Source organism: Asparagus officinalis, chromosome 1 (genome assembly GCF_001876935.1).
Source record: "Asparagus officinalis chromosome 1, Aspof.V1, whole genome shotgun sequence".
Classification (NCBI taxonomy): Eukaryota; Viridiplantae; Streptophyta; class Magnoliopsida; order Asparagales; family Asparagaceae; genus Asparagus; species Asparagus officinalis.
Genome location: NC_033794.1, coordinates 11376950 through 11400910, shown reverse-complemented (window position 1 = coordinate 11400910; position 23961 = coordinate 11376950). Strand labels below are relative to the sequence as shown.

The window sequence follows — 23961 nt, the reverse complement described above, 5'->3', positions numbered from 1 at the left end:
CACTAAATTGTGTGTTGCACCTATGTGATTTCACAATTGTTTTCGCTATGGATCTTGGGGCATTGGAGCTTACAATCTTGCGGGCTCGATCTTGGTGGAGAAGGATCTTATCTCCAGTAGATGAGACATGAAATGTACAAATCATGAAGATGAAAGATGAAAGATGAAAAGGTGTATAAGTCATTGTTCGATCTGACGTGTGATTTATATTGGATGTTAGAAGAAAGCAATTGATTGAAGATTGGGAAAATAAAAGATCAGATGGGTTTTCAAAATTGAATTGATTTGAAGTTAGAGCAGATCGAACTCCTGATGGATTTCAAAAGGAGGAGATGAAGCAAATGATTTTATTGATATAGGAAAGGTATATGCTAGGTGCCTTGGCAATTAAAGATCATGTGTCACATATACGAAAATATCAATGTATTTAGAAATTGTATGATAGAGTGAAGAGCATCATGGAAATAATTAAAAGGAAGAGCAATTCAACCGCCACTACTAATAGCTCGCATAAAAAACCGACACTAAATTTTTTCTTATTGTAGTAGTCATTAAAGACGATATTGCTATATATGTTGAGACGAGGGCTCATGTGTTTATGATAGTGGTTGTTGCATTTATGGATAAATCCGACATGCTAGCTATGTACATTGGATGGTTTTTGGATAATTCTTTTGTGCTATGATTTTTTCTTTCAATTTTGTCTTCTTTAAGTAGAAAGGTTTCCCCCAAATAGGCATGCATATCACAGGACTCTCTTTAACCTTCATCTTTTTCACATAATAATCAATTAGTTTTATGTTCATATGGCTCAATTAATTTTTGGGTAAGGTTTTTCTTGACTAAACATGTTAAAAAAATATCCATTGCCCAACAAATGGTGGAGAAGGTGGTGCTTAAGGTTATAAGGTGATAATGAAGGGTAGTAGTATAGACAAGGGAGGAAGCGATGTCCCATGTATGAGGAAAAAGATTATGTGGTCAAGGAGGGCTACTGATTAGGGGTTTGTTCTAAATTTTTAGGGCTAGAGTGACACTGTCTTCTGAGGAGGCAATATGAGGTGACGGCCAAGGTTGCACATTAATATGGGTTTTTCCAAAGGTCTAGGTAAGGTGTTAATAGTAGGTAGAGATGGTGGTGGTGGAGGGAACAACATTGGATATGGTGGTGGTGGAGTTGTTGATAGGAAGGACGATGATATTAGTAATGGACTAATGTTGGCCATGAGTGCTGGTTCTAGAAGAAAAGGGTGGCCCTTGGTGCTGTGAATTTTGCATTTTAAATACTTCTAGGTAAGTATTTATGAAGTATTTTTGTATAATATTTTTTTAATATAAAATACTTGTGCATTTACTCGGTAGATTCTTTGTGATGTTTAAGACTTACTTTCCTATAGATGTCAAAACATTTTGCCCGTGTTAGAGGTCCCTTCTTCTGCACCGAAACTCTTAAGGCTTAGTTTGGTAGGGGGTTTGAAGAAGGAAGGTGAAGTGAGGGGAGATGCCATGAAGTAGAATTTGGGCCTTTATGTTTGGTTAGAGGGGAGGGGGCAGAGATGCATGTTTTTGTAGTTCATTTTCTCTCCTCTTGGATCCTCTCAATTTGGAGGGATTCGTATCTCCCTAACTTTTTAGTACATTTTGTGGTGTCCCCTTCCTCCACTCCTCTCTCTTCCTCTCCCCTACTCTACCCCCCTAACAAAACCCTACTAAAGGCAAATCTAATTTTTGTCCCTCCACTCTCCTCACCTTCAAAACCATGTCTAATGCTGTAATGAGGTTGAGGGTTTCAATTTTATACTCTCTAACATGCCCTTGTAGGTTGATGCATGTTTTATGGGCCGAAACCTACTCATATAATGATATTATTTTGCTTAAATTCACTTCTTAATGCTGAAATTACCCTAGAGGGGGTGAATAGGGTAATAAAACAATAAATGTGCAATAAATAAAATTCAATACAACACAAGACACAAATTAAATGCTATGGCAATAAATAAGGAGGAAAGTTAGAGAATAATTATCCAAAATGACACAGCGATATGTTCACGAGGTTTGGTCCTCCGACCTACGTCCCTGACCACCTCTCTCGATGGTAACTTCATTATCACACCAGGTTTGAAAGCCGAAACTTCTTCACAACGATCTCCCCACGAGATCTTACAACTCTCACAACGATCTCATTGAGATCAATCTCATCACACAATCACAAGATAAAATAAAAGAAAATCTTTCACAACAATCCTATGATAAGAATCAAGAGATAAACAAATCAAGCTTAGGGGTTTATGAGATGTGGAATTGAGAAACCGAAAACTTAGAAACAATTGAGAGTGAAGATTTGAAGTTTGAGCTCAAGAACACTTTGGAAACAAAACTTAGGGATTTTTCTTTGCTTACTATATTACTGAGAGAAGAGGGTCAAATGGTATATATAGAAGCCCCAAACAATAGCCCAAATCCCAAACAAATCATCAAATCCCGGATTTTTAGCTCAAACAAAAACTAGCCGTTAACAGTGCTATCAGTCGATTGATACTGTTCATCAGTTGACTGATGAGCTGACCGTTACAAGCCGCTCATCTGCTATCGGTCGACTGATGAACTCATCAGTCGACTGATAACCTACGTCAGTCGACTGATGGTTCATCAGTCGACTGAGCAGAAACTTCTGTTCTTTCCAGTGCGTTTCATCGATCGACTGATAATAAGCATTAGTCGACTGATAAACGTGCACAGACACTGTTCAGTTATGAAAATGAGTTTTGAAGTGCCTTTAAAAATAACAAATAAAATCCAAAAATATGAAACTTTGGGAAATTCTTATAAACATAAATATGAACATGTTAGAAAAGGAATTTTCAAAAAATCATTTTCCAATTGTAAAAACTACTCATTTTTCAAAAATGGTTAAGTACTTATTTTTATAAGTGTGTATGTGTGAACCCCAATCGCTTTAAATGTTATCTACGTAATAACTTGTCTACATTAAGCTCTAGAGAGAAATAAAAATGCAAATATCTCATACATATGAATACAAATCTTTTGGTCTTGATATTTGCTCAAATGTTGATGAAGTTTCTTTTGTATATGTTGTTCTTGAAAGCTTTTCTTCATCAACTCGCCTCCACCTCATTGGATATCATCATTGTAGCTCATATTCCGTCCAATCCTCCAATTGTTAGCACTATCTTGTTTGGCAAAATACAATCTACACAATATCACTCAATCAAGCAATTAGCACCAATAATGATGTTTGTAAATCATCATCAAAACAAGAGAACTAACAAATGCGTTGATGGTGGGAATTGAGTCTGGTTTGGCTTGAATATGATATATATATATATATATATAATATTATAATATAGAGAGAGCAGAGAGAGACAGAGAGAGAGCATTAATGGGGTATCCATATCGTCATATGAGGGATTCTCTATATACAATGATGTGCGCACAATCGTCACCAAGTGTATTTAATAAGGCATTCTCTCTCCTACTTTTTCACTGGGAGATTGTGCCCAATCAATTGTATATGAGGGGAATCCTCTCGATATGGACATATGATACCCATTAATCTCACTCATTCAAATATGAGACAACATTCACATAGCGTATTGTGATGTGGATGAGGATGCTGACACATCACTACAAGCCACAAAATTGCGTGTTCGTACCAAGCTTACCCCCCCCCCCCCCCCCTTTTTCTCATAGTATATATAGTACTATTATATATATATATATATATATATATATATATATATATATATTTTTTTTTTTTTTTTAGGGGGGGCGGGGGCGGTGGTGGTGGTTTGGTTTGAAGTAGAGGCGAGAGTGAAAGGCTTTAATGGCTCCTTCTCAGCTTTGGGTGTCATCATAGTTGAGAAATTATGCATTTAACATCATGCAGCATATTGCATCTAAAACACCATGTGCTATACCCGGACACATGACATTATCACACATTGTTTAAGCAAATTACTGTATGCTGACGAGCCTATTTGCTAGGAACAAACACACCCAAATTGATTGCTGTGTGGGCATGTAATCCTGGATTTGATGTAGGAAACAAAGCTAATAGGTAAAAGTTACTACCTGCTGGAGCATGTACCTATCTATAAAAAGAATAGAGGAGGATGCTATGAACCATATTTAGATGCTTAACTATATCATATGTCATTCTTTTGTATTAATCTGTCTATGTAAATCCTTTTCTCAACTTTGCACGGTTGAAAGTGTCAAGCTGGAGAACCGAGGCATGTATTGGTAAACAATCACAATCTCTTTTTCTACTGTGCCATGTTGGGTTCAACTCCCTTGAAGCTTCTCAAATATCTATGGTAAGAGTTGGCAAAGGGTAGGCTTCTTGTGCACTGTTCTATTTTGTAGGTCAATAACTGCACAACCTTTTACTATGTTAAATGATTCGTTTACCTTGTTGCCTGCGTCGCGATGCTAGAAATAAATGGGTTCGATGGTTTTCACTTTGGTAACTTGTCTTCATTCATTAACATCATCAACTTCATCAACTCTGATTGACTGCATGAGAGTATTTGTATTTATTTATTTATTTATTTGGATTCAAGTTCAGCACATTATCTGTTTAAATGCAGGAATTCGGGCGAAGAAAGAGTCAAAGAAGGCTGCAACACAATCTGATGATGATGAGTGAAAGAGTTTCATCCTGAGAAAGAGGGAGCGGGCAGAGTTGAGGTTGAGGAGTCAGTTTCCATACTGCTTTGCTTTATCGAAATCACTATCACTACTGTTGTGTTCCAATATGTTGTTTCTCAAGGGCCTTGTTATATTAACAGGAAAAAGCTCTGTATGTACAGTTGTAATCTTTTAACAAATGCAGAGAATGAAACATGACAAAGCCAAATGTAGGGAGCATAATTTTATTGATCATGAGAAACTATAGCAGCAGTCCTGTTGGCTACTTGATCTTGCCTGGTATTCTTGTGGTCAAAAGATTTCATAAAGTCTGTTGTGGTGATGCATATTCTGTTGTACACTCAGATACTGCAAAATTCTATGTACTTATTTTACTAATGTGATCTTCTGATTTCTAGGTGATAAATGATTTGGGGATGTAGGAATGTAATTTTGCAACCCAGGCGTAGTTTTCCAACCGCCTGGCCATTTGGGGGTTGTAGCGAATGCAAGCAGATACTATTAATCTTGAATCTGCATTTTATGACAGAAAGATGCAAATATGCATACTTTTTCATATGAAATAGGAAAATTATAAGCTCTCCGAAATACTCTAATGAGCACTGAAAGAACTGTACAACCATATTACTATGCCGAGAGCGTTCTGTTTCATTTTGAAGAGAGTTGGCTGTATCTGGTTCAAGTTTGCATAATCACAATGCCTATTCTTTTGTATAATTGTCTTGCTTATAACAGCAAGAATTGCAGGTTGGATTTCTTTCGAATTTTGCCAACAATTATTCATGTTTAAGAGAGTTATCTGTATCTGATACAAGTTTGAATTCTTCTTTAGTTTGAATTCTTCTTTATCTAATATGAAGACTAAATTTTGCCAACAATTATTCATGTTTAAGAGAGTTACCTGTGTCTGATTCAAATCCACATCAGTTTGGATAATAGCATAGATCCCATTCTTTAGCCAGCACAAATCAGTTTCACAATGTAGGCAACAAAAATTCCATTATTTATGACTATAAATTAAGCACAATAGTGAGTTTTACAGACCAATGAAAATCCCATGACTTTTGCATGCCAAATTCTGTAGAACAAGCAAGAGTGCACACAAACCAGCTCTTCTACACCCTATTAGTTGCGCCCTTTCGTTATTGGTGCTGATACACAGGATGCATCATCACACGCTGAGGAGGAAAATAATCTGGGCGCAAGAACATTGAACTTTCTGTAACGTCAAGAATGGAGATAAATAGCATCACTTTGCTTGTTTAAGGAAAAAACTGCAACTTCGACCTTCACGTTGGCGCCGTGGTTGAACTTGACAGGAGAAGACAACTGAGGAGCATTGTGCTTGCCACACTATGAATATAACAAAGGCCAAACGTTTAGGAGCTTTAACATATCGAGAAGAGATGAGCGAAAATGGGAAGAATATCCTCACCCAGAATACACGCATTAAGATGGATTTTCCAGCTTAATAAAGCCCCAAAGTTCTCAACTCTGTCACATGACTAGGGTCAAGCTCAGGCAAATTCTTGTCCTCATCTCGGCTTTCCACTACATATTCCTGGCATCATAAGTGTCAGATGCGGTTTATACTTAAAATGATCATTAACTGAAAAGCTTGCATTCTATAATTAGCTACTGACAAGAATTTGTTATGTGCAATATAATAAACATCGCTTAAAGACTAAAGAGTTCCAGATTCGACCTAAGCGAGTTCAGCTTTCTTCAGACCTACATTCATGATTTGATTTGGATTTTTTGTTTAAGTTCTTACCAAATGTCTTAGTCATGATAAAACAGTGGCCAACATAGATGAAATTGACTTCATTTCATGCACTAGCTTCAGTTTTTTCGTCCTTGCTTGTTAATAGTAAATAAATAAGGAATTTCCTTTATTTACCTAAAGTAAGACATGGATGGTGAAATTCCAAAGGTTTAACATAACTATAAGCAACTCTCGGAATCCACTAGTTCATCTCCAGGACGTAAGAAAGCAGCTTCAAGATAGATGCATTAAGTTTCATTTAACATGCAACGAACCTTTGTCAGTTCTTGTTTTGCCAGAACATGGTAATGGCGTTCGTTGATCTTCTGTCCACAGATTATTGCTATGAAGAATCCATAGAGCAAGCCCACCAGAATAATAGCCAAGACTGAACAGTTAAACAATTAGTATAACAAATTAAACAATAAGAGGGTGAAGGACTTATGTAAACCTTAAATAACTGTCCCATTTTTTTCTACGACAACTTGAAAAACCTATTCAGAGACTAAATTAAACTCATTCAGATTAACAAATACCAACAACTTATTCACAACCATGAATGCTAATAAAATAACATGAGACAACCAAAATCAAAATTGATTGCTCTCGCACATCTAAAAACATGAAGATGTTCTGTTTGGTACCTTCTTAATTTTTAATATATTCACATAGGATAAGTTACATTAATTAGATAAATTTGAAATTAGATAAATTTGTGAACTATGAGCTGAATTAATCACAAAAACGTGTGGCACTGTTGTTTCAATCAAATTTACAAACCAGCTCAAAAGAGATCAATGACGACTTGTCAAGTAAACCTAACAGATGTGATATCTTTTTTTTCCAAGAAATAAAAGTCAAGAACAAGCAAGGTCGGGTCATGCTATGCTCCTACAGTGAGGCAGTATTTACACATTTTTGGCATATTTTACTGTTTTCACATGAATCAACCATAGCTAACTTGAGGATAAATAAAAATGAAATCTACACCATCATAATCTCATTCACAACCAATACAACATGATCCCACCATCATTATTTAATGAGGTCTAGGATATGACTATGAGAAAGCAATGCCATGGAAAGCTTTTTCCCTCTGGCAATGCAGGAAGTATCTCAGTTCTACTATCTTCTTTCATTTGGTATAGAAATTTTCCTGGCCACTGAAGTTTCAGGCTGGAATCAGGCACAGTCTTTAATAAACTGCCTCAACATTATATGTAAGGAAACCATGAGCTACTTTACAAAATGTCAGATATTTATTGCCCATCAGTTGAGTAAACCCAAGAAAATCAGTTATCTACCATAGAATCTTGGATAAAGAGTAAAATAACGTGCACCATTGCTAGTTAATTTGATATCTGTGATCATTAGAATTAAAGGGTTTTTTAAGAACGAAGTGTCCTTCCAGTCACTAGGAGCATAATGCTGAAGATCATTTTCTTTCTCCTGAAAAGATAGAATATAAAGCTAGGAACAAGCAATTTCCCTTCGTTAGCTACGAATCAACATTGTGTCATCATCATCGCTACAGCCAAGTCGAGCTAGAAGGTTATGCTTATCCTTTTCCTAAAAAGATTTGGTTATTTCAGACAGTTAAAATAAATACTGGTGCTGCCTCGAGCATTTCTTAATTAGCCTAGCAACTTGATGAGTGAATAACCATAATATCCTTCACTTAGCCAACCTCCTTAAGTTTAGACTTGCAGCCTCTAGGGGATGCTAAACTAAGCCAAAATTGACAAAAGTCTACCGAGAAAAGGGCTTAATGATGATGGAGTCTCCAAAGTACCTACTATATGTAATTAAAGGACAACATTGACAAAGTGAATGACCATTGATCAATATTTTAATTGACATCCTCTAAGTCATTTGTATTTTGAATGGAAAAATCCATAAGACTTGGCAAAATTATCCTAAGAAACACAGTGTGTAGAGCGTAAATATTATATTATATAGGAAATTAATCATCAGTCAATTTGCTAAGGTTGAATGTATATATAGAAGACGAGTTAACAGAGAACGTACTGGCCATTGAATAAAAACCATACGGGTGCTGTTCATAACCAAACATTTCCCGCAGCTCCTCACCATAGTATTTGTAGATAAGTATTCCCAGGAAAGCCACAACCTGTTGAAGGCATTCAACATGGAACAGATGCAAACATAAAGCTCATTACATATGGCTCTGTAAATAGTTATAAAGCCACACCAAACAAACGAATAAGATATACAGGTATCTGTAATCAATACATGCAAAATATCGGGGAAAGAGCAAATATATAGAAAAGGAAGTGCATATACAGAAGTTTGTGGCATTTTTTAGCTTTATTTTTTTGGTGCGGTGGGGGTGTAAATATCATGAAGCAACATGCTAACTTGAGTCCCAAAGTGCACAGAAGCAAAATATGTGCCAGCAAAATAAACATAATTCTAAGATTACACTATTAACCATTTGCCTTGCACTAACTTACTGTCTGATATACATTAAAAAAAAGATACTCTTCCCTCGTAACAAAACATGTATTTCATCCCTTATCTGAGAAAATAAAATAAAATTCTAAGATAAAAATATCCGCTTTTCCACCTTTAACTAATTGTTCAGTCGTCGTAATATTTTGTAAGTTTTTAGTTTGAAAGACCCTTATTAAAGTTAACAATGGAGGTGAACTGCAAACACTAGTTGTAGATGGCGAAAACAGAATAAAACACTAATTGAAGTGCCATGCGATGTCAAATAATAGGAGCTTGCTGGCATATATGGTTTACTTGCAACTAGTGAATCCATCACATTGGCCTCAGTGAGCGATCATCAGGCAAATCTAGTTCATATAAAAACAATGTAATACTCACTAATTGGCTACTCGGCAGTTTTATTGGAACTGGTAGTTCGCCATCCTTTCAAAACAAACCTCAGACACCTTAAATAAAGGTTATGGGAAGTCTAACAGAGTCTGGCTATGATCCACACTACCTTTTTGAACATATCATGTGTTCACATGTTTTCCTATGCTGGCAAATCCAAATTACATCATGTGATACTTAGGCAGCATGCATCTCCTTGGAATTGGAAGAGAGAGTTTCATCAAGTGTTATCTTCAGGCAGAAAATAGATTTTAGAAGAATGTTCTTACCAGCTGAACAACAAAGAATATGAGCACATGATCCCTGACAACAAGAAGCTGAAATTTCAGCCTCAACCACCAGCGATCTGGAGGTACATTTGCGCGCAATAGGAACACAGCTTTGCACTCTGTACAATGTGAAAAGGCAAAACCTTCCTGACAGAAGAAGAAACAATTAGATGTTAAGCTCATTTCTGCAATTGCAAAATAAAGCATAAGCATAATAATGTACACACAAATTATGTGTATCTACATAGTACATGTATACTCCACTACAATATCGTGTCCGGGGAAGATCGTAAATCCAGTTCTATCAGGGTCCACTTTTAAATAATGAATTTTCTAAGATCAGGTCATCAAACTATACCTTGGTTGATCTCCAATTGTCAAGGCAGGACCTATGTACATATTTCTGTGTGCCCCTACAATAGCAGGGCGCAATCAGATCCTCGCCTACATGAAAGATGTTGTCTTTTAGTATATCTGTCTATCTAGAACTTATCCATAAACAAATTCTCAGATGGAAAATAATATACCAACAGTGACAAGAGATAACCTTCACTGTCAAGGCAAATCCGACACTGTGGTTGCTCTGCATTCACTAGATTGCAACATTCGTCATCATCAATGCTTTGACAGTCATCATCAACACCCACTTGTTTGATTTCACATAAAGTTAAAGGCTCATTGGAACTGCAAGTGATGTTTGACTGAGGAAGAATAGGATCTGTTTCTGAGGCATCTTCCATTTGTCTTCCATTGGACACTAACTGCAATGTGAAGAATAACCAATTAATCCAAGAAATAACAAGGTGGGTCAATATTGGCAGTCATTTTCCACGGAATTCAAAGGTCCTACAAATTCGAACATAACACCATATGGATCAACGTAGAAAGTGAAGTGAGTAAATAAAAAAACAGGAAAAGGACTAACACCACCAATTTGCTCAATAAGCAATAAAAATGCCAAATCATTGCTTAACTTCTCTCAATACGGTATGGTGTGTCCGTCAAGTTTCCAGGAGCATCAGAGTTTGTGCACTGAGGTGTTAAGGGTACCTGATTTATGATTTAGTACTTATCATTATGATATCCAACAGAATTGTATACTTCAGCTCATAACTGAACTAGTAGTTAGTAAACACAATTGTACTGGATTCATAATGCGATTTCCGAAGTAACATAAAAGGGCACTCTTTGATGTTCAAATATAACCCAGTAGTTTGTTCTCTTATGATGATATGTATCGTTGACCAAAAAAAATCTCGACTTGATTCTGAACTTTGAGAGCCATCTTGGTGAAATCATCCACTTTATTGCCCCAGACGGGAAAAAAAACTAAAATTTTGATTACATACAACATTAATCTGTTGAAAATAGCATTATAATGAAATCTACATTTACACAGGGAATTACTCACTGCATCAACAACCATATGTATCATATGTAAAACTGTATTAACTTATATTGATCGATATTTCACTGCAAATTTTTGTACGCGGATGATGAGAGATTTAGTAAAAACTTTGAATTGAGCTAAAATTTGACAATTACACATACAAATTCACCTCTCGTAGGAGAAGATCGACGTCGCCGTCTCCGTTGCAGTCATCTGCACCGACGACGAGTTCTGCGGCGGCGCGAGATCAGCCTGTTGATTTTACTGATTTCGAGGGCTTCGATGAGAGATTGCGATCAAGAGAGATTCAGGGATCGGGATCGGGAGAGAAGAGAGCCAGATGCTAGCTGGGTTTTGACCCAAATTAAATGGTTTTCAACTCGAAAACGAGTTAAAAGAGAAGCCCACCATAAAGCCCACTTAAAATGGCCCATTACGTTAAAGGTAGACACACTGGGCTTTTGGTGCCTCCGCTTAAAACGATGTTTTTTAATTTCCATAGTTTTCCCCAGTTTGCACTTATTATATACCCTCACTTGTTTTTTATAGCATTTATATACCTTAAAAAAATTTTAAACTCACACTTATATACTTTCATTTTTTTGCTGCACTTATATACCCTTACTTTTTTATGGCGGCAGTTATATGCCCTAAAGTTTTCAAAACTAGCACTTACTTACCCTAACCTATTAAAAACTGCACTTCAATACGTCCATTATGCAAACTAGAGGAATTTAAGCACATGTTTTGAAAATTTTAGGGCACGTAAAAATCAGTTTTGAAAATTTTAGGGCACGTAAAAATCAGTTTTGAAAATTTTAGAGTACTTAAGTGCAAATTTTAAAACCTTTGGGTCAGCGCCGGCCCTGGGATTTTGGTGGCCCTTGGCGAAAATAAAAAATGAGGCAATTACATGGGCCCTCAGCAATTACTCCTACAGCAAAGGCAAAGCAATTATGATATAAACGGTCATATAATATACTCATATACGGAGTATTAAATGGGCCCTCAGCCCCTCACCTAATTAAGTACTCCAAGCCCAGTAATCAAAAAACAAATGCTAACGGGCTGCTGGACATTACATATTACTACTAAAGATATCTATATAAATTGGAGGCCCCCTATGTTTGGGGCACTGGGCCGTCGCCCCCCCTGCCCAGGCCCAGGGCCGGCCCTGGGGTATATAAGTGCTGCTAAAAAAGTTAGGATGCATAAGTGCAAGTTGTGAAAACTTTAGGATATATTACTGCCGACAAAAACTAGAGAGGGTGTATAAGGGCGAAGCACGGGAATCTATAGGATATGTAAGTGCGATTACGCCCTTTTTTTTATTTTCCATTTTAACAAAGACCCCGCCCTCCAACTTGTATCTGGAGCCTCTCGTGGTCTACGGCCATTTATTATATTATTATTGATTTGCTTTATTCACTTGGAACTTTTATTTTAATTAACGAAAGCCATTTGTATTTATTGGATACTTTTAAAGTGTTTTGTTTGATGTAACAAAATAAACCAAATGTGTCTCTTTTTAACACCAAAGGATTTTTTTTTTTTTTTGACTAGTTCTTTTAAGTGATATGAAAATAACGTTTTCTTGTAATCATTTGTGTTAGCACAAAAGCAAAGGAGTTGTGATGACAAGATCTAAGCAGAAAACTTGAACTAGTTGATGACTATCCAAAGTATAATATGGGGATATTTCTGCAAAATTTTGGTACGTGCGGGCAGATTACAAGCCATTTGGTAGTCTACAACTGAGGTAGTTGTAACTGCAGTTACGTCTGTTGGGAATATAAGCTGTTTAGACAATAACGAAAATCAGTTTAAGCAATTTAATAATTAACAGATAATCACTATTATAACACAAATATAAGAAATATATCAAATGAAAAAGAAACAGAGTTAGAAATACGGCCTGATGATCGAAGCGTGCAAAGCACTGTCCCAAGAAACTAATTGCCCCCTCTCGTACAGGGCTACGCGGCAATAGATCTCGGAGATACGACGACCCTCGGTCAGGCGACCTCCTTCTCGTCGGCACGAGCTTCAAGAAGGCTTTGCGAACTCTCCTAGACTTTCAGGGAACCAGCAAGTTGTAATAGCAAGCAAGTGTAAGAAGAAGAACAGAGCTGAGAAGGAAGAGGAGAATTTTGTGTTTTTCACACTGTGTTTTCTACCCTCGCAGCTTGCTGTTTATATAGAGGTTGAGAATGAACGTTTTTCAATACCGAATTAAATCCTCATAAAAACCATTTTTCCGTTTTGATTCTGTTTTAATTCTCATGAATATTACCGTTTCATTTACGTTTTTATTCAGTTTTAAAGTTCATAAATCTCTCCAATTAATTCTGGCCGTTAATCATTTTAAAAATGTTAATCACGTTTTAAACAGTTCCAATTAGTAAAAATAAAAATGTTAGCATATTAAGGGCCCATTAATCCGGAGCTGCATTCGTGTCCGCAGGTCGTGTGCGCGCGCCACCCGACCCGAGCCCGAGCCCGGCCCGGCCAGCGCGCGCGTGTGTGGTGTGAAGCATAACCTTTTGTTTTCTTCTAGGCATAGGAGAGAAAGGGAAGGCTTATAAAGACTCTTCCTTCCTATTCCATTTCCTATATGGGACTAAACTTTTCCTCTTTTCCTCTACAAACCCAAGTTTTTAAGTTATAACTCCAACAACGTCCAGCTGAATTTTCTTCGTCTGGTTGCAAATATTTGTTTCATCGTAAATAGTAAATATGCATTGAGTCATTCTTTTTTTAAATATGCTTTTCTCTTTCTTTATTTTTAAAACGTTTGTCTCTTGTATTCGGTTGTATTTTCATACTGAAAGATATCTTGAGAATGTTGCGTTGTATTCAGTTGTATTGAGGGATTGGAAAACCGTTGAGAGCCAAGAAAAACAATATACATACGCATATCATTGCTCTTAATATACACATCACAAAACCAGTACAGCGAGAAAGTTTATGCATTTCATTTAAGCTTTGCAGAATGAGCAGTCTCTTCACTACATTTCAAGCAAACTGAGAGTAGATGATTCTCTATCTGCATATATTTACAAGCACATGGATCAAGATGGAGGACACTAGTGATTCATCGATCATTGAACTTGTAGGAATTTCCTCATCAGAAGTTCTTGACTTCCTTCTCCTCAGTCCTCTCTACAGACGATTGACGAAATATCCAATAAATATTACAGAAAATCCATATTAATCTTATCATCGTAGGTAGAACTATTGATGCATGAGGTGTAATCAACTATTTATATTATAATAATCTCTGAATTTTTTTTTTTTTGTTTGGCAGCCTAAAAACAGAGGCCCACATGCATGCCACAATACTAGTATCAGATGATGAGCACAATTGGGAACTACGGATTATAATCCACTTGACTTGTAATCTACAAATGGCTTATAAGATTGGTGGATTATAATCCAAAGTGTTTTATAAATTTAGTGGATTATGATCCATTCTTAATTGTAAAGTATTTAGCAAATAAGTGATTTATAATCCATTCTTGTTTCAAAATGACTACAATGGACATGGCTCTATGGGGGTTTGAAATAGAGAAATAAGGCTTGGAATTGAAAGATAAGAGGTATACTGTTCTTTTAATCAATTAAACTAGACGGCTTACAAGCCACCAAAAACTAGTTGGGTTCCAACTTAGCTTTTGGTGGCTTATAAGCTAAAATAAGCTGTTTGCCAAATATGTCTTAGTGGCTTATAAGCCACTTTGATCAGGGCAGTCGCCAAACAAGCTCTGAGTATGCTCAGAAACCAAAAGTAACCACTTTGTATCACTCTCGTTGCCCACGGAGAACAAGAAATCAAGCCAGGAATTGGCCAGTTGAAGCAGCAACTTTGCTATCTGTTATCAGCAAACCTGTGCCTTGTTGCCGATCCAGATCCAGCGACATCAATAATAAGCAGAACTTTGTCTCTTCAGCAATGATCATTAAGATTCCACAGCATTATAGAGTAGAAACATGTTTCTCTCAAAAGTTTGTACCAAAAACAAAGTTACAAGATTAGGAGCGAAAGGCTCATACAAGTGTAAACATGGTTGTGTTTATGATTATCTCTTCTGTTTAAGGACATTAGTATAGGTTGTCTTCTCAAATAATGGAAGTTAGGACTGTGGAACCTTTTGTCCTTGACTCCAAAAAAACGACGAAAGCGTATATTTCTGCACAAGTTTCTCTGGATGTTATCCGTCTATGCACATCCACAACATTCCCAAGATAATAATAAATCTAATGGATCATCCATGAGGTCTTCTTGGCCAAGTCCTTGTACAAAATATTCAGTAAGCTAACTGCTGAGGTCCTTGTAAATATAAGACTTATTAACAACTTTGATAGGATTACAAGAAACTAGTTAGCATGTTAAAGAAATGATTTTATTATAACATTGAACTTTAAAGTAAACGAGCATATGGAAAACTGGCTAGTAAAAGATTGCAAAGCACACCCATATCATTTATTTTTTAAAATGACAGTATACTTACAAAACGTAGATTACAATGTGGGTACTAAAATTAACTACACAGCTAACCTCACATCTCGGATAATATGTTGCTAATTTTCCTGAGCTCCTTGAGGGCTGCCATTGCCGTGGCTTGCCCTTTGCCCCCAAGAACGTTACCAGCCTGCGTCCGTTCTTGCTGGAATACTGACTCAATCACCTGCACACCAAAGTAATAAATAAATTTGCTAGTTTAAATTATAGGGATTTTTCTTATTTGGGTTCTAGATTAGCAAAGTAAACATCAGCTGCTAATGCCAACAATTAATATTAACATATAAAAGTTTTGGGAAAAGTAAGTTTCGGGAGGTTATCTGACTCTTTGGAGTTTTGAGGGTTTGTGAAATTTACCTTAAAAAGTAGAACAAGTAATGCAACTTACACAAGAAATATATATTAGCATATAAAAGTAATCAACATTGTTCTATACCTGAATATTTTCAAGCATGGATTGCCTGAGATTCTTCAAAGTACCTATCACTTTCTTATCTCCAACTCCCATCCTCCCACTATCTCCACAGCTCTTGCAGTCTGAATTTGAATCGCCAGGAACTCCTTCGCTAACACTTTCAACACTCAATGCCTCTTTCTCCGAGTTCACTTCACCAGAGCCTCTCCTGAATTTTAAAAACCATGGGAACTTACCAGATAATTGTTTCCAATCCTTCAACCCCACTCTCTGTTTCATTTCCCGGTTGTTGTTGGGTGCAACTTCATGTGTGCCAGCAGCAGTAGTATTAGTAGAGCAGATGGATTCCAAATCTCTATTATCTTCCACATGACTAGGATCTTCATCATTGTCTGCAACAGAAGAATTTGAACTAATGCTACTCTTTTCTGAATCATTATCATGATCATTTTCCATATTATGAGGGTTATTAGCCGTAGAGAACACAGAAGAGTTCTCTTCACTCAAGCAAGTTTCCTCTAGTGTGGAGTTGGACATCCTCCCTGTAACGAATTGATCATTCGGTTCCTCAGCTAAAAGTTTCTCCCCATCAACCTCCAGATAGGAAGACTCATTTCCGTTAGCAAGTTCCGGAGCTCCATCAGATTCCGTCTTCTGATTCATGTCAGTTAAACCATCAAGAACCCGACACTTAGCTGTTGGTGATTGAGAATCCTCTTTACTTGTTGAAGAATCTGACTTTGTCCTTGCTAAACCAAACCCATTGCCTAACAATTTCTTTATCTTTCCATGTGAAACCAGATCACCGCCATTATTCTGAGATGTTATTTCTTTATGCATTACTCTCCACTTCTCTTCCCAATAACTATCAGATTTGTTTCGAGTTCTAGATGAACCTGCATTGGTTGGAAAGCTGCGGACCCTACCAACTTCTGGCTTCAAATTATTATGTGATAGAGATAAGATGTTGGTCTCAAGAGCAAGTGCCTGCCAAGACTTTGCCTTTCCTATCAGTTTCTTAACATCTATATTCTGTGGAAAGTTGAGAAGTCTCTGGAGGCAAGAGGTGGCATTCTCTGTGGCTAACAAAGAAGATCTTAAATGAAGAAGCATCGATACAGCCATCGCTGCAATCAAGGCTCCACGAGGAGAGCACAAGATTTTGAAGTTGTACTCTAGATCATCCACTAGGGAAGAAGTATTAGAAGAAGAAAAAAGTTCATCCCATATCAGCAAAAGGTCATCAAGGGAGAACTCCCGACCAAAGAGAACACGAAGCCATCTGAGTGCAAAATACTGAGGCTCAACACCAAGCTCAATAAGATGGGCATGAAGAGAAGAGTCCACTGCAGAGAGCAGATGGTACAGAGATGAAGAAGCTTCAATTACAGGAGGTAAGGCATTGCTGGATCCAATGGCTGAGGATGGGGAGAAGAAGTCGACCATTGCAACAACTCCATGGGCCCCACTCATCAAACCATCAAACATACAGTAAGCATCATGCTCTAGGAACCGTTCAGAGAGGATCACACCTAACTCACCTTCAGCTCCATAGGCATCACTTAGCAAGAACAATTCCTTCGTCTCAGGATCAAGGTCATCAAGGGTGGTGACTTTGTGGTTGTTTTTTTCTTGAAAATCACCATCAGTTCTAGAATCCCAGCTTGAAGACTTTGTGAACCGGTAGTTGGAAGTGAAGTCGCCATCGGGAAAACCCATCTCGTCAAATTCATCACTGAAGCAGTCTTCATAGAGTGCTCGGACTTGAGAGAGGTACTGGAGATCAACATGGAGGACATAAAGTAGAGGAGCCAATAGTTCATGCATTCCTATTTCAAAATGAGAAACACTTAAGTGAACTTCGATGGTGATGTAAAGGTGGGAGGAAAAAATTTTTAAATTCAGTGACTAAAAAAGAGTATTTTACCCCAATTCTTATGTGTGTTCATTGTAAATTATTTTCTCCATTGAGCTTTCCCAAGTCAAATAAGCAACCCAAATATCTTATACATCTTAAATCGACAATCAATTTTCCTCTACTAATAGAATGAGGCAAATTTTGTCCATTACATATTATGAAATAATAAACATGATGATGCATTTCAGTTTAACTACCTGTCCAGACTCTAAAACAGGGGAATTTAATGTGGGTTGTCTCCCATCTGTGCAAGTCAATCACCTCTGGGTTATGAGCATGCCCATAGTCAACTTACTCAGCTATTTGATACTAGTTTACATTAGGAAGGCAGGTTGACAGCCAATCAAGGCACTTTCAGTTGAGCCAACATTAAATAGAGTTTCAATTTATATGTAGCCCCGTTATGTTGTGCATGAAAGTCATGATATCGATTCAGAATTGGAAACTTCTGTCTAGAAGGCACTCAAAATATATGAAATTTGATGCATTGTTTTGTTAAATAGTATCAACTATACAATCTGCTACATCCTTGTTTCAAAAAATGTGATACTTCTATGTCAGATCAATAGGCAGCTTACCTTGTCTATATCCATACTCTTGGTGCCGAAGACACCACACCAACAATATTCTTCTTAACATGGCCTGGCATGCAGGTGTCTGAAAGTAGTCCTCATGTTCGGGGTACAACCGCGATAAATCCTGGTCAACTAACTTCTCTAACTCGGCATTTTTGAAATAGCGTCTCCAAGTGCTATCTGCAAATATTTACATAGATGATAGAAAAAGATCAACATGACAGCTAGAAAACTGGATGATAAATTACATGTAACAATGTTTTAAAAGGGATTAATTGCATGCAAGACCATAGCAGCTCGCTGTATATGTTGACCATAGCAGCTCGCTGTATATGTTTAGCATTGCAATTTACAAACTGACAACTGCAATTCATGATCATGTAGTTTCCAAATATACAATTGATCCACTTACGGTGCCTAAAAGTGAATGTGGAAGAAGAAGTCATAAAACCAAAAAGAAAAGGGACGCAATGAGAGCACATATGCATGATCTGCTGAAAATCCAGAAACCAGGTTTTTTAAAGGATGTCATCTCAAACTCGAAAACCCCAGCCAAACTGAAGTTCAGAAACTATAAGTGAATAAGTACAGTACCTGGATTTTGTGATAAAGGGTTGTCCATGGTAAGATCTGGCGATCTGCTTCCATCCTTAGGGAGATGAGGATCTATGAGAAGAAGACGTCTCAGTCTCGCATATCTGTTATATAAGAATCAAACCTTTCAGTCAAGAAATCTGAAATATAAACTTATTTGAAGCATTACAAAGACAAATGGGTTAAGCCCAACTCCTCAAATAACACAATTTCTGCATTCAGAAAAAAATTGGTTTAAGCAACACAGCAACTTTGGCAAAACTTATAATATAAGTTAACAAATAAAAGATAAAATTTAATGTCTTATACCAAAATAAGCATGGGAAAGGGAATAACAACAAAAAGACATCAACAGTATATCAAAGTTAAATTCCAAAGATGTGCATGCTCTCTTTCCTTAGAAATCTAAATGTATCACTTGTTGAAAACCCCTTCAAACTTCACGTAAATAAGTTCTTCATTCATTGTACAGTAATCCTATGAGGGCTCATAAAAAATCTTAATTTCATCCTAAGTCAGTACAAGATGAAACAACTTAAACGCTTCAACCACAGAAACTGAGAGAAACTAGTAAAAGGATACTCTTTGGTGAAAAGAACTCTTTGGATTTAATCAGAGTAAGCAGGAAATTTTAAAAACAAAAAAGAACAGGACAAAGAAAATCAAAATGGATATATAACTCAGCTGCAACTTACAATCCAAGCAGGACAAATTCCTTTAAAAAAATTAAAAATTTTACCTCCTCCTGCAATCAGCAGCAACACGACGAAGCTCCTCGATCGAAGAGGAAGGAGAAGATGGAAGAATCCTCAAGTCAATCCGCCAACGAACCCCCCTCAGATTGGAAAACCTCAAGTCACCCGAATCCTGAGGCAATTCCTCGGGCAAGGGAAGCTCAATTGGGTCTGGGGACATGGCCTTCGCTCAATTCTCCAATGAAAGCTCGAGTCTTGATAATGGAATGAGGGGTAATTTGGGAATATGAAGGTGGAAATCTGAGGATTACGGTTGAAAGAGTAGAGAAGTCGAAGGGAAAGGGGAGACCTTTTATGGGCGTATGTTCGCAAGAAATTTGTGGATTTTGGAGAAAAATGATTTTTTTTTTCGAGATTAAAGAATTGGGGCCTTTTCGTTACATTATATAGATGCTTCTCTCTCTTCTCTCTTCTCGAAGATTTGAAGAGAGAGGAGAGAGGAAGGAAAAGGAAAGAAAAGGAGAAGAAATTTAATGGCAGGGGTAAAATGGGAAGAAAGAAATACGAGTTTTGTTTCTTGACTTCAAAGCTTTTATATTGGATCCGAAGGAAGGTTAGCTGTCTCTCTCTTTTCTTACTTTTTTTTAATAAATCACGTATTAATAATAATTATTATTATTAGGAGCTTCTAATTACACTCCTCTCTAATGAAATGTGCACTGAATTTGGTCATCTCTCTCTCGACATGAGACAATGCAAGAAAGAGGTAGGGGTATTACCCAAGGTATATTACCTTGATTGTCTATTATTTTAAATGATTAAGCAGGCAATAGCAGAAAAGGGTTTGAGTATTGGATTCTATCTGATGCAGGAAATGAAGTCGTTTTCATTGAATTCGATTTTCTGTTTATTGAATAGTTTAACTTTTGGTGAAATATATTTCGGTTTATATATATATAAGAAAGAAAGAAAAAAAAATCATGGGGATTTGGATACAATACCGCATGCACGTGAATTATATATGGAACAAGGATTTCTTAAGATGTTTTTTTGTATTTCCTTCTAGGGTTAATTGCACTTAAATACCCTATAGTTTTACCTACTAAGCACTTACATACACTCATTTGTTTTTTTGCATTTATATATCCTAACGTTTTTAAAATTTATACTTTAATATTCTCGTTTATTCAGATGTTAAGTGCGACACTCAGATATAACTGAACAGTTTGTAATCCTTAATTTTTGATAACTATGATGTTAAAACAACGATAAGCATATTTTATATCTACCATGATTCTGCTCTAAAATAGGATTTTGATAGGTTCAACAGCAAATTTAACAAATATTAAAATCTAAATTTTCTAAAATTGGTATGTGAGTGTCACATAAAAAAATTTTGGGAAAAATTCTCAAACTTGCATAGCTAAGGATATTAAAGTACAAATTTTAAAAACTTTAGGGTATATAAGTACAACAAAAAAGAAGTAAGGGTATATAAGTTGCAATATAGAGGAAACTATAGGGTATTTAAGTGCAATAAAGCCTTTTCTTGGAGAATCTTGCTTGAGTTTTTTTCTTTTCAAAAAAAGTTTTTGTACATAGGTTATGGCGTTATGGTTGGTCCATCACGTGTTTGGTACACATCCTACCAGTCTCCCTTTTTACCTGGATTTTTTTTAGGATAAAGAAAAATTTATTGGAATTGTGATATAAAATAATATTAATTGCGTGGTATCACCAAATTGCAAATAAAATCTATGAAGTTCTATTTATTACAAACAGACCTTATATAATACTGACCCAAGTGCGAATATATCCTTTTAGCGAACTTTTTTGGCTTTTTTTAAATAACATAAAGTAGGGGGTCTATACACCTCCTAAAATATTTTTAACGATTTTATGACTGAAAACATCACTCGGACGGTCTCTTCAGAACAAATAGAGCTAAAGTAAGTCTATTCGCAACAAATAGAATTATAAGGTGCTCATTTACAATTAGGTGATACTATAGGGGTCTTTGACAATTAACCCCATAAAATAAATGAAAAGGGTATTAGCATACTGAGCCTTTGAATTAATCAAAATCCAAAGCTAACTTCGTTGACTAGACATTAATTTTTTTGTAGTTATGTTGAAGAAAATAGTTGTATCTTGAAATGAGTACGGGGCCCTTTCAAGCCATCTCGTCAAATTGAGTTGTGCTTGATCGAATCAATGCGTTAACAAAATTATAAGACAAAATCTTTTCTAGTTTATGAGATCAATCTAATACGTAGTATATAAGCTTCTACTTAATTTTCTTAAAGCCTCAAGAGTAAAACGACAGTCTCTACATCTCTCAAATAAAAGAGAATTTAAAAAAGCATAATGTTCTCTATCCAAAAAAAAGGCGCATAACGTGGCTTATATAATTTTGACGTTGTCTTTCTTTGATTGGTTTTAGAGGTTTGTTATCGGATAAGGATGGTCGTGAAAGAGATCATACTTCATCAGAAAAAGAATAATATTGGAGTTATATATCCCACTAATACTACAAGCATCTCCAAAGCATAAATACTCACTGTTTGTTTATGTACACGCCATTAATTATGTAGATCATTCTTAATCACCCAGTGTATCTTCCAAAGATTATAATATACTTAATATATGGTTCTTTTTAGCTGCTAATATTTTATCAATACTAAGGGGCTGTTTGGATTGGCTTTTTGGATGGGTAAGAGGGGGGGAGACTGTCAAAAATGTTAGCTTTTTGGTAGCTTTCCCCCAAAATCGCCTCTTATTTTTGGTAGCTTTTTCCCTTTTTACCCATCCAAAAACCAGAGTCAAACGGGACCTAAATCTTAAATAATAATTAAGAATTTTAGAGTTTTTCGTCTAAAGAAATTTGATTACGCTTCTAAGAAAAATAAACATATTAGTTTAAGGAAGCAAAGTAAGAATTAGATCATTAGAAAACGTTATTTATATGCAATAATTTCCTCTCTAGAAGATTAGGAATTAAGATTCGGAAGAGAAAGAAGAAAAGTTAGCATGTGACTTGTATACAAAAAATTACGGGCCACGCATTCATCAAGTAATACTTACAATAAATAAGAGAGATGGCAACAAACACCTAAGAAAACAAAAAGGATAATTATGAAAAAGATTATAGCTGATCACTGTAAGATAGAGAAAGCATTTGTAATGATAAGCAATAAATAACCATAAATGTGCACATCTAATGAGTGAAATCATTTGTAATCACAAGCAATTAATAACCATAAATGTCATTTTACACTAAGACGTCTCTAGAAAGGAACAATGAGAAAATTAGGTAGCCTGAAAATAGATTATTAATGTTTTTTTCCAAATAAAAAAAAATCTTATTACTGTTATCTTAGACGCTGAACTTTCATAATCTTTTTTTTTTTCTTTTGCTTCTTTTAGAAAATAATTGTCTATCCGAAATTTATTATAAAATGTTATATTTGATAGGAACTTTACACCAATTTGGATATATAACGTAAAAATTGCCTAAGATTGTTTACCTATGGCCGCACCTAGCATCTACAGAAGCAACACAACCGAACCCACCTAGTAGTGACAAAATAAGAGACCTCATGAGGAGGCAACTAAAAAACAAATCCAATTATTTTTGTGACCCTATTTCTTAAATTGTATAAATTACAAATAAATTGAGAACTATATGTCACGCCAGCTCAGAAAGTTTTAAGAAGTAGGACGCTATATATGTCGCTATCCCATGCAGTAACATCAGCTCCTTGAGTAAAAGAAAAAGAAAAAAAGAAAAATTTGACAAAGGCATTGATAACTTGTGTAATAATTAAGGGCCATTTGGTTTTTGCACAACATCTTCCATGATTTTGTTGCATGTACCAGATTTTAGAAAAACATAATCATCAAGGTCATATTTGTTTGCAATGAATTAATTAATTAAAGAGGATTTGCGTGAAGATGTAAATCCTGTCAGATTTTTTTTTGGTGATGCCACGTTTTATTGAGGATATTTGTCTACAATCATAAATTCTATGAAACTAGTGCAATTTTCATGGATCATCTTTTATGCATCTATCCTAATTGTAACACCAACTTCGAGTATGAAACTCAAATTAAATAACACATTTGATATATAAATTTGTAAGTATTTAAACTTTAAGGGTATGTTTAGCATCCCAAAATGAGACCGGGATTGATCCTAGACCCATCTGGGGAAAATTTTGTTTGGAAAAAAAAAATCTAGATTAGCTTCCTATATTGGTTTTATTTTGATACACATTCCCTC

At 36.0% G+C, this 23961-nt stretch overlaps 2 protein-coding genes and 1 pseudogene across 3 annotated transcripts; 1 reads left to right on the top strand and 2 right to left on the bottom strand.

Moving 5' to 3' along the window:
- Positions 1-4997, top strand: part of LOC109849807 — a 12624-nt pseudogene extending 7627 nt beyond the window's left edge.
- On the bottom strand, positions 5652-11306 carry LOC109849791 (E3 ubiquitin-protein ligase MARCH8). 2 transcript variants are annotated; one of them, XM_020419681.1, is made up of 8 exons: positions 11122-11306; positions 10118-10331; positions 9929-10014; positions 9571-9717; positions 8465-8567; positions 6712-6824; positions 6107-6232; positions 5652-6024 (listed from the first exon to the last, which is right to left on the bottom strand). In XM_020419681.1, exons 2-7 carry the CDS (start codon positions 10308-10310, stop codon positions 6140-6142), a joined length of 735 nt encoding a protein of 244 aa, XP_020275270.1. In that variant the 5' UTR covers positions 10311-10331; positions 11122-11306; the 3' UTR covers positions 5652-6024; positions 6107-6139. The 2 variants fall into 2 exon arrangements, with proteins under 2 accessions (XP_020275270.1, XP_020275263.1); XM_020419674.1 differs by having other exon boundaries at positions 11130-11306.
- Positions 15478-20206, bottom strand: LOC109849785 (TBC1 domain family member 5 homolog B-like). Its single transcript, XM_020419664.1, has 5 exons — positions 19724-20206; positions 18985-19088; positions 18394-18570; positions 15919-17726; positions 15478-15648 (listed from the first exon to the last, which is right to left on the bottom strand). Exons 1-5 carry the CDS (start codon positions 19897-19899, stop codon positions 15520-15522), a joined length of 2394 nt encoding a protein of 797 aa, XP_020275253.1. The 5' UTR covers positions 19900-20206; the 3' UTR covers positions 15478-15519.